The sequence below is a fragment of the Camarhynchus parvulus genome, chromosome 5 (assembly GCF_901933205.1).
Source record: "Camarhynchus parvulus chromosome 5, STF_HiC, whole genome shotgun sequence".
Classification (NCBI taxonomy): domain Eukaryota; kingdom Metazoa; phylum Chordata; class Aves; order Passeriformes; family Thraupidae; genus Camarhynchus; species Camarhynchus parvulus.
In genome coordinates this window covers 47,182,507-47,193,869 of record NC_044575.1, presented here as the reverse complement: position 1 = coordinate 47,193,869, position 11,363 = coordinate 47,182,507, and the positions used below count along the sequence as shown (strand labels likewise).

At 45.0% G+C, this 11,363-nt stretch overlaps 1 protein-coding gene across 2 annotated transcripts in view; it reads left to right on the top strand.

Moving 5' to 3' along the window:
* Positions 1-4,166: 4,166 nt before the first annotated feature.
* CLMN (calmin) overlaps positions 4,167-11,363 on the top strand; it is a 73,602-nt gene continuing 66,405 nt past the window's right edge. For both annotated transcript variants that reach the window (XM_030949074.1, XM_030949073.1), the window contains exon 1: positions 4,167-4,347. In XM_030949074.1, coding sequence (XP_030804934.1) covers positions 4,266-4,347 — 82 coding nt within the window. In that variant the 5' untranslated portion in view covers positions 4,167-4,265. The remainder of the gene's footprint in view (positions 4,348-11,363) is intronic.

Here is an 11,363-nt window from a genome sequence, read left to right as displayed (position 1 = left end):
TGGCTGAGGCATGGTTGGATAGGAAGTTACACTTCTCAGAGGTTTGGGTTGAAATGCAAGATATTTTCACCTATTTCAAGATAGACAACACCTTTTTCTGGTCACCATTGGTCTGGAACTATTTTAAACAAAAGCAGGAAAAATCCATTCCTGGAATGACTTTTCGTATGGAGAACTCTCTTTATAAAGGCTAAACAAATTAGCTACAATGGCATAAATGTCTTCCTTAATTCCAGAAATAGCTTCCTTTGTGTCAGATATTTCTCTTGCCATTTTAGCAGGAATCACAAGGATTCTCCATCTGGACAGGCGCAAAGCTGAGCTGTAGAATTTGATGGCTTTGTCCTTACTATTACACAACCTTCGAGTGTAAATTTTCTTCTCAAACTGAGAATTCAACTCATTAAATCACTCACTGGTAAGATAGGCAAAGGATGGGAAACTAAAAGCTTTTTAACATCCTTATTCTGCATACATTAAAAAAAAGATAAAGGCAATGCAGAAGAGTGGTAGGTTCCCCATGAACTTCATATCAGACTCTCTGCCTTCTCATATGTGACAAAACTCTTTTTTTAATAAACCAGCTATTATAGTTCAGAGTCTCTGCCAAGTGTTTACAGCATTGCCCTAAGTAACAAGTCTGAGCCAAGGGACTTAATTAAATCTAACCTGCTTTTTCAGTTATAGAATAGGCCTTTAACTTCAAAAGGCAAGTGGACTTTGTTAATAAAATCTAAAATCACTTTTTGTTTAAGAGAAGTTCTTTACTCCTCACTGCATACAATCAGTTACTTCTTAGAAGGCATATAGTATTTTCACAGATAATTTCCACAAGCCTTGACAGAGTTTACAACTAACATAAGATTTGGTGTTCTAGCTTTATATGAGAATTTCAGATTTCATACTTTCTTGCTGAGCTGATTCACAGACCCCAGGTTGCAGAGAAAAACCAAAAACTTAAAGAAAAATGTTTATACAGGATGCCCTGTTGATCTTAAAAATTTTAAATGTTGTTACAACTTTAGAGGCTTACCTTTCTACTTTGGAGCACTTGGTTCTGCATATATGGCAATGTCTTTTACAATTATCTCAAAGGAGGTTCTACATAGGAGGGCCTCTGCTAACCACAAAGCTGATTTGGGAAAGGTGCTGGAAGTGAAATCTGAAAGTCTTGTATGGACAAACACAGGTGACATGGCTGCTGCCTCCCTGCACACCTGCTAAGTGAAACTGGATCAGAGTTTTCATCCACAGCACCTCATGGCCCATGGTGTTCATGTAAGATGAGGTTGATGCAGCTTCTGTTGATGTGCTGGGCTGAAACTGGAGCGATCAGACCTGGCAGACAGGCTGAAGCCCAGGTGGAGTCCTGCCTGACTCGCTGGCAGGAGCAGGGCAGGCTGCTGTGCCGATGGCTTTGCCTCCACTGGCACAGGAGGAACTGGCAGCCCAGCCTGTGCTGCTGCCTGTACAGGGCAACCTGTACAGGGCAACACAGAGCAGGTGTTTTCCCAGCTAAGAATGGTTTAATGCCTTTCTCCTCTCTCCAAGCGGAAGTTTTAACTTCCCTGTGTTCACAATGTTAATCATTTACATCTTAAACCCAGCCTGACTCTGAGACCCAGACTGTGCAGGTCAAGTGCAGCCACCTGGCAGGCCTGGAGATGTCAGTGGCGTGGGCTGCACCCTCAAACACCGTGAGAGTGGAGGTGGGCAGCTCTTGCAGGAGGACAAGGAGGAGGGTGAAGGCAGTAATTAGCTCTAGAGACATCTGCAAGAACAATGAATCACAGCTGGAACATCACAGGTCAGCTGGGGCTGACAGAGAGGAGTTACAGCAGAAAGAGTGTGGCCAGCAGGAGCAGGGCAGTGACTGTCCTCCTGTACCTGGCACTGGTGCAGCTGCACCTTGAATCCTTTTCAGTTTGGGGACTTCATTGCAAGGAAGACATTGAGGTGATTGTGGAGCTGGACCACTTCCAGACACGGGCAAAGAAGGTGGTGACAGGTCTGCAGCACAAGTCTTGTGCTTCAAAGGAGCTGCTGAGAGAGCTGGGAGGGTTAGCCTGGAGAAAAGGAGGCTCAGGAAGGATCTTATTGCTCTCTACAACCACCTGAAAGCAAGGGGAGGGTTATTCTCACAAGTTACAGGTGACAGGACAAGAGGAAATAGTCCCAGGTTTTGCCAGGGGAGGTTTAGATTGGATATTAGGCAAATTTTTTTCACTGCAAGAGTTGTCAAGCATTGGAAAAGGCTGCCCAGGGAAATGGTGGAATGTCCATCCTTGGAGATATTTAACAGACTTGTAGATGTGCCACTTAGGGACATGTCTTAGTGGTGGCCCTGACAGTATCATTTCACAGATGAGCTTGATGATGTTAAAGGTCTTTTCCATCCCAAACAATTCCAAATCTGTGAGTCTATGATTGCAGCTGAAGGTTGCAGGTTGGTTTCCTTCTCCTCATTAATTTGCCTGCATTTCATACAGCCTTCCCTTGTCCAGCTGGTGTGCTGACCATAGCAAATGGCCACTCAGAGGTCTCACAAGCAGGCCAGTGCAGAATGGAAAAGGCTATTTAGAGGGCTCATAACACCCCAGCTCCAGAAGGATGCTCACACACAATGGGACAAAGCCTCAGCTGTCCCCATCCGGCTCTGGGAGTAATCCTGCTTTGAGCTGCAGCGTGCATGAGGGATCTCCAGCCACCTCTGGAAGACAGTGTTTCCACTGATGCTGTGAAGTCATTCACCTGTTTTCCCCACAGCCACACTTGCTCAGTTTCCAGCTCCACCTCTAAATGTGGTACTGATGCATTCAGCCCACTTGGATAATGCCTAGAAAAAAAACAGGTCCTCCCAGTGTAAAATGAAGGCAAAGCCTGGCATTGTGATTTGTGCAAATCTATTTGAGTTCAGATGTTTTTCTTTACCACAAGCTGTTTTTTCTGCTCCTTACATTCAGGTTTATAAACTCTTTGTCTTGGCATTCATGTGTCCTTACACCTGTGCAAAACTTTCCAGTCTTGATATGTAAACACCTGAAGACTGCCTCAGACTCTTGGAGACTGCATTTTGGGAGAGCTGACTGCTGCATGTTATAGTGGTGACGAATCCTTATGAGATGCTTAAGGGATGACTTTGCTTTCTCACCATCTCCATCTGATTTTGAGTGGTAATGGCAAAATCACCAGAGCAGGCTGTGGGAAGAGTGATGCATTCCTGAGCTGGGTGAAACAACTGGTTGTGTGGAGTGTTTGCTTGGGATCACATAAACACTTCAGACTTGAAAGAACCACAATTTCTAGATCCCCGTTTGTTTATATTTAACTTGGTAGATTTTGCTTACATGTTTTGCTAGTCTAACTCTTGATGCTATACTGGTCTGACTGGATCATGCCAAAATTTGCTGTTTACCTGCACGAAGGTACAAATAGGTACAAATATTGCAATGAAATGCTTTGTATGCAAATGAAATGCTCAAGCTGTTCATCAGGTTTGTAGAAGAGAACAAATCTCAGTGACACCGAAGGGCCTTGGTAACAATTACTGTCCAAGCTGGATGAAAAACAGTGTACGTGAAGACGGCCAATGTGAGAATTCACCTCAAAGGAAATTTGAGAGCCTGAACAGACTACCAAGAGCAAGCTAAATCAGAATGCAACTGTTAGTGTTTTTAACATGTAGTGGCACTGATTTCATGCCCTCGAGGAAAACCCCTCTGCTGCTCATACTTTTGTTCTTCCATTGCTGCCGTGGGTGCATGACACTTTTCTAGGGACGGCGCTCCTCTTGTCCCCAGGTACGGCAGGAGGGCTCGGCGTTGTTCGCTGCCCCCTTGCCTCGGCAATAAACGCGTTTTTATGGCACGGGCGGGGGTCCCGGCCTGCGCCCGAGGGGGCGGCCCGAGCGGGGTCGGGCCGGGCCGGGCCGGGCCGGGCCGGGCTGAGGGCAGGGAGGGCAGGAAGGGGCGGCTGAGGGCAGGGAGGGGCGGCGGGCGCAGCGCTGCCCGCGGCGGGGGCACGGCTGGACCCCCCGTCCGCTCCGGCCGGGAGGGCAGAGGGAGGGAGGCGGTGGCAGCGGAGGGAGGGTGGAGGGATGGAGGGAGGGACGCGGGGCGGGGCGCAGCCGGCGCGGAGAGGGGCCGCCCCCCCGCTCCGCTCCGCTCCGCTCCGCTCCGCTCCGCGCCCGCCGTCGGTGCCGGTGAAGGCGGCGGTGGCGGTGCCGCCGGCTCCCGCCGCCCCCCTGGCCCCGGCCCCGCGTCCCTATGGCCGGGCAGGAGTGGGACTGGTTCCAGCGCGAGGAGCTCATCGGGCACATCAGCGACATCCGAGTGCAGAACCTCCAAGGTAAACCAACACCCCCGCAGAAACCCCTCCCTCCGCCCCCGCCCGCCCCGCTCCGGCCCCTGCTGCTCCCCCGCCGCTCCTTCCTCCCCTGCTGCCGCCCCCGGGCCGCCTGCGCGGGCTCCCGCAGCTCCGCGGAGCGGGGGCGGTGTGGGTGCCGGCCCGGGGGAGGAGGGCGGCGGGGCCAAAGTTTCCCCCGAACGCGGCTCCTGCCCGTCCGGCCGCGGAGATCCCGGCGCTGGGACAGGGAGCGGCCCCGGGGCAGGGACGGGGACGGGGCGCGGGGGCTCCGCCGCGCTGGGGATGCTGCGGGGGCGGCACTGCCGTGTTCCCCCGGGCGCTGCTGCCGCCCACAGCCTCCCCCGAGGGCCGTCGGGGCAGGGTGCAGGCTCCGGTGGGGCTCGGGGGAGATCTGGGGGGCGCCGGGGCTCACCCTGCCGCGGGGTCCCCGCGGGGCCCGGCCGCGGCGCCCCAGCTGGGGGCAGAGCCCACCCGCCGCTCCCCTGCGACACCTGGGGTCACCCGGCCGCGGTCAGGGCACGGCTCCGGGCCGCACCACCGCGATTTGAAGCGAAGCCGCTAACTATCAGAGGACTCAAATTAATATATCTTCTAGTATGCTACTGTTGAATAAACATGGACAGAGCTTTTGGATAAATAATCTGCGAGATGCTCTCCTGTTCTGCCACAAGCTGTGCCGGCGGAAGGGATGCAAATACCTGGCTCAGAATGTAGATCGGTATCAATGTAGCCGTAGTAGTAGTTCCTCCAAAGTTATGTTTGCCCCTCACCAGGTAACTCCTCGTGACTGGAAAGGACAGCAAGACTCGATGGAAGAGGAAAAAACCAGCAGTGGTTTATGGGAGAACAACTTGTTCAATGTAACATACTGATCTTAATCAATAGCTCACATAATACTGCGATGTATCTTCATGTTCCATAAAAATAATAGACTTGAATCAGAGGTCATTATCTCTTCCTGTCTGTGCATAATTATATTAAGGCACTGTCTACTGGCAGAGCAGTAGACTTGCTGGAAATTAGTTTCAGTTTGGATTGATTATAGAAGATATATAATTTATCAGAAAAGAGAGTCAAATTAGCTGTTCTTTCAGCTCTGGTATATTAATGCAGTTAGCTACTGATGGGGTCACTCCACATCATTTTGACTTGCATCATCCTGCCCTCTGAAATTCAGATTTTGAGCACAGTCAGGGCCGTTGATTCCAGGTTGCATTCCCCTTGGGTTTTGACAGTCTCTCATTACATTGTAGCTCCATGTTTCTGGCTTCTGTCTCAGTCCCTTTCGATTCTCTGTGTTAACATGGCTGGCCTGCCTGTGATCTCTTGCTGCTCAAAACTGTAGTCATTAAGCGAAGTTTAATCCTTAATTCATAGGCATTTTTGAGAAGGAATACAAAAGTAATCTGTTCCTAGAAAGAGTAGTATGTTTTTGGCTTTGCCTCTCAGTCATTTGTGAGAGAATGGTTAATTTCCCTTTCTGGAACTTAAAATGCAGATGCACACAGTACAAATGCACACAGCCCCATCTAAAATTCCTGTAGTTGTGTAGGAGAATGTCATCCTACAGAGCAAATTCCTTTGAATGACATTATGCTCATGAAAAAACCTCCTGTTCTCTTCTTATCATCCAAGAGATATTTTGAAACATATATTGATGATCACCTTGCTTGCACTACTAAATAGGTTTTTAAGAGGTTTCATGCCTCATGTGAGCTCTTATAGGGCAGAAAAAACATTTTTTCTAAGGTGCTGCTCCAAAGCAAGTGATAATAGCTGTCACAAAAGATATGATTTGTAACACATAGTTCTCACATTGTCTTCTAGAGATGAAAAATATTTTACAGATGGCGAGTCTGATACTCGTGAGAGTGTGATTTTTGTCGCTTGGGAGCTTGGTGGCAGAGCATGGTGCTTCTCTTCAGAACAGTTTCTTGTAAAATAGCAGCATATGCTCTATGCTCATATGTGGTAATTAAACTTTCTTCTGCTTTATAATTCAAAATTCACTCTCTCCTCTCAAAACAATGCCATCTGAATAATTGCTAGTATCATTGTCTATCAGTTGCAGAACCAATAACAGCTTTGATGTGCTAGAAAGTCAAGAGTTTGGGATGAAAAACTAGGTGAGGACAACAGAGCATTTCCGTCAGCACCATCAGACCCCCTGGGCCCTGCTGTCCAGAGCCACATGAAAGGACCTGTGCAGTGGAGGTCCCCATCTGCTGCTGCATCTCCAGCTCCTGCAGCACTCTCTTGTAACTCCAGCTGTGTTTAGAGTGTCAAGGGGATGGTTTGTCTGATTCCAGAATGCTCCCATTCAGTGGGACATTGTGCATATGTGGAGGTCCCTCCTGGCCTCTGGGGAACCCATCATGTTAATTCAGACCCAAGAAGGAGTAAGGAGAGGATGGGAGGCAGCAGCTCAATATTTGCAGATATGAAGAACACATGCAAACACTGGCATGTGTGCATGCAGGGGTGGAGACTTCTGGGCTGATGCAGAGAGCCAGAGAAGTGTGAGGTGTGCAAGGCAGGCAGAGGCAGTGCAGCCACGCTGTGTCTGAGCCATCCTGCCCAGCTTGGAAGTGCTGGAAGAGCCCAAGTGCTGATGGTTCAAGTGAGAAAGGGTCCCAAGCAGCCTAGCTGATATTAAGGTTTCTGCAGGAATCATGCAGACATCTGCTGTAGTAGTTCTCCGTACCCTTTCTGGCTCTGATTTAAAAAGTGAAAATTGTTTATTTCTCTTGCAAATTTCTTCATTATGTCTTAGCTAAGCTATAGAGCACTGCTGACATGAATTCTCTTTGAAGATAGCATATGTTGTCTCAGTCTGTTGCATCTTCCCTCTCTAGTTTGGTTGTTCCACATCCAGGAAGAGCCCAAGATGCCAGTTACTGGGAAGTGTCTGCTCTCATGAAGATGCTTTTGCAGTGGTAGGATCCCACCAAATTGAGATGTTGTAGGTTCATGTGCTGGCTGCAGAAGTAGCTTCAGGAACTATATGTTCTGTCATGTGTGAAATTATAGCCGCTGTGGGTTTTTCAACTCTTTCATAGGGAGACTAAAACTGACAGCAAGGGGCAAAATTTACTAAATGGGCAGGACTTGGGGGTGGGAAAAAAAAGAGTTTAAAAATGGAATTACATCTTGATATTTAGGCATGTAATGATGGGCTTCTATTTTCCCTTTCCATCAAGAGATTTTCTATTTGATTTTTTAAAAGTAGGAAGTGACATTTCAAAACTGTGTCAGCTGAGTGATGCTAAAAGCTGGGCACAATTCTTCCATTCTCAGCAGAGGTGATTTCAGAGAACAGAAGCAGAAGTGACAATCTAATGGAGAAGAGGAGAGAGGAATATAAAGGAGGAGTAAACACTAGGTGTGGTGATGCACAAACCAAGTTCCTCCCTCCCGGTGTGTTCGGTTTCTAAATGCATGTAATAAACTGATACCCTCGTGCTCTTTGTTCTGATTGTATATTCTCCATAGTGAATTTCTCCACATACTGAGAGAGAAAAATGGAAAGCCTGCACAGAATGTAGGAGCACATTGTCAAGCAGGGGAATGCTCAATAATTAATTTCCTGCCAGGAGATGGTTTTTCCCTCTTTCTTTCTTCCATTACGACACCATTGGGAACATTTTGTTACAATACAAGAATATTTTAAAATCTTCCCTACTGGAAGCTTGATTTAGGATCATCAAAAATATACTTCCTTGTGTGGGGAATTGCACTTGCTAGAAAGAAGCAACATCCTCATCCTCTTTTAGATGATATGTTGATTGTGTGCTTTGCAATAGTCTAAATGTGTGTTGAGCAGTACATATCTTTCCTTACATTCCTTGGAATGAAATATATAGAGATGAATAATTGTGCAGCCAGATGTATAATCTCTGGCAAACAAGTGCTGCTACCACAACTTTAAAATAATTATGGTTTAAATGTTCATTTTGTATATTTCTAATAGAGTAGATGGGCTGGGATGGTAGAACTCTGCATTTCTGCTATGAGAGGACAAGCCAAAGTCCTGCTGCTTGTTATTTCACTACTCACTCAGGGTTTGATCCAGAACTCAGAGAAACCTGTACGCATTTATTCCTCGGTTTCTGTAGATTTAAATATTTTCTTGAGTCTCCTTCTTGCTCTGCTGAGGGGTACATGGCCTTCAAAAGTATTTGGAGGGCTACACAGGACTGTATTGTAGCATTGACAGAAAGAATGGAGAAAAAGAAGAGTGTCAGACTGGAAGAAATAACCTGAACAATATCAGCCCCATTGGTTCCCCATCCTTGCCATAGTTTAAATCTCTGGGTGGATCACTCAGTCATGAAGTCCCAGCACTCTGATTTTGCTTGACTTCCTGTTTGGATCCTTGAGATCTAGACTTCATAAGCTTTGGACAGTAGCAGTAACTATAATTGTCACTAACATGAATCTCAGCATCTTATGAGGTAACAGATTCTGAAGCCTCTGTCTCAAGATGTAATACAAATGCCTAACTCACACAAGTTAACTCTGGCAGTGAGAATATCTAGATATCTTTACTTTGCAGGGACTTAAGCATCACTGATGGATGGTGATGCACCAAAGGCAGTCAGTCTTGAAAATGTTTCTATACTTTTTATTTATGTATGAGGCCTATTTTTAATGACTTTTGCACTTAACTACAGAGAGTAATAGTTTTCCTTTAATTACAAGATACAGCATTCAACTTGTTTGCTGTAGTTTGACATGCTTTTCAAATACATGGAAATTTCACAAGTAGAAGGAAACCTTTTTAATGTATCCATTCATTCTGACAAAAGTAAGGTGCTATAGCTGTTCATTACTTTAACTCTTCTATAACTTGTCACCATACTCAGCAAGATTTCATTCTGCCTGGAGGCGTGTTCATTTAGTGGAGATCTTTGTAGATTCAGGTGACATTTGGAAAGATTAAATTGTCTGGAGAACCTTAGGCAAAGCACTGTACAACTACAAAGTGATCCTATTCTATATAAAAGTTAAGTTAAATAAGCCTGAGAATTATAAATGTGAACCCCCAAAATAAAGATTCAGATCCATGAATGAGATGAGAAGCCAAAGTAAATGCTGGAAACCAAGTGCTCTAGTGGGCATGGTCTGTGTAAGGGCAGTCTCTTACCTGACAGTATCTGTCAGCCATGGAGGGAAGACTTGCCCTGCTCCAGATGTAGGAAACCCTGGACTGAAATGAAGGAGCAGGAAGAGGTGAGACAAAGTGCAGATTGCATGTTTCAGCATGCAATTTTAACAAGGTTAATGCCTAATTTCTCTAACAAATTAGAAGTCTGGGCTCTCTGTCCCATTGAATGGATGAAATGACATCAAATTCAAATCATGCCCAGTAGCTCCACAGTCACACGAACTCACTTGTGTGCTGACACTTTGTCTTAAGAGAGAGACTGTTTGGGAGCTGCATGGACCTGACTCGAGGCACAGGGTTGATGTGCTGTCACTTGCCAGCATCACCTTCTCTGTCTTTCCTGGGTGAGCTGTTGTTCAAGTGCTGACCAGTTTCAGCACTGGGAGAGCTGGTGAGACCTCAGATCATGTCAGTTGCCTGAAGTCATAGTTTAAAAATGACAGTCTTCAAAACACCGTGTTAAAACTAGTGACGATTTAAAAATATAATGGACTTTTCATAGTTCTCCTGCTTGTTTTTTGTTTTGCCTACTTGACTTGGACAGAAATTCAAACAATTTTCTTTCTCCTAAGGACAATTTCAAGGTTATGTCACTTGCCTTCTGAAGAATGTGTAGCATTTATTTTGAAAATATCACAAAGACATTACTTGATTTCATTTTAAACTTTTAAAGACAGACTTCTGTTGGACTAGAAGAAGCAACCTTGGGCATTTTGGCTTGTCAGTGTCCATTTAGACATTATTTGTTTATGTCCTAAGTTGTTGAACCTTATGTTGTTTCAGAATGATTCTTAAGGGCATATGTCTAAAGGGAAAGAGCCAAATATCTGTCTTGTCATGCAGAGTCAAAATGATCTCAAAAATACATTCAGGAGTAGAAATTACCAGATAGGCAGTGAGATGTGTGTCAGTGCTGGGGTGGTGAAGGGCATCACAGCACCCTATAAGAAAAAAGTGTCTTTTTCTACATGTCTCTGTACCTGTTTTTCTATTTTTATATCTCCCCAACCAGTTAAATACAGAGACTGTAGGTGGAGGATTGCAGGATGAATTTTACTTCATTATAATTGCTGCATATTTCTGTGCAAAGAGCTGAGCTGTATTTTAGCTGTATAGCCATGAACAAAAGTTTAAATTGGCATCTTCCAGGGATGGTTGTAATAGCAACAGCCTGGATAGCTACAGAGTGAATGCCTGTGGACCTGTAAGCTTTAAGCAGAGGATTTCTTTATAAAACCAGAAATCCCACTGAATCTGAATAGATGTTATCAAAAACATTTTCAAGATTACTCTAATCCTGTGCCCATTACTTAATTTGATAGCATGATTCAAGACATATTTGTTATAATAATGTAATACTTTGAGGGATTCTATTAATTTTCCACTAATTAATTTCAGACATAAATTAAAATGTATTTTATGCCTTAGTATCTTGAAAGTTACTCCTGATGCTGGTCAATGTAATTCAGACCTAGTGTATTTGTGAAGAATGAGTTACCTTGTTTTTTATACTTTTAATATTAGCATCTCTTACTGTTAGCAGTCAGAAATGAGACCTTTCTAGACTTTCTAACAAATCTAGTCTTGATTTGCTCCATTATGTTTTTCCTCTTTTTGTAGTGTAATTGGTAATATAACTCCAGTTGTTTAAAAAATAAATGTTCATTAAATATGTTGTCACAGAGTTCATATTAAAAACAAAGATTTATATACGAGTCCTTTTTATGCATTCATCCTTTTGGATCTTCATTTTATCATAATTAAGACTGGAGATGAGTGCATTCTGTAGAGTCTAAAGCTGCTCTTCTATAGTGTCCATTACCAGGACACA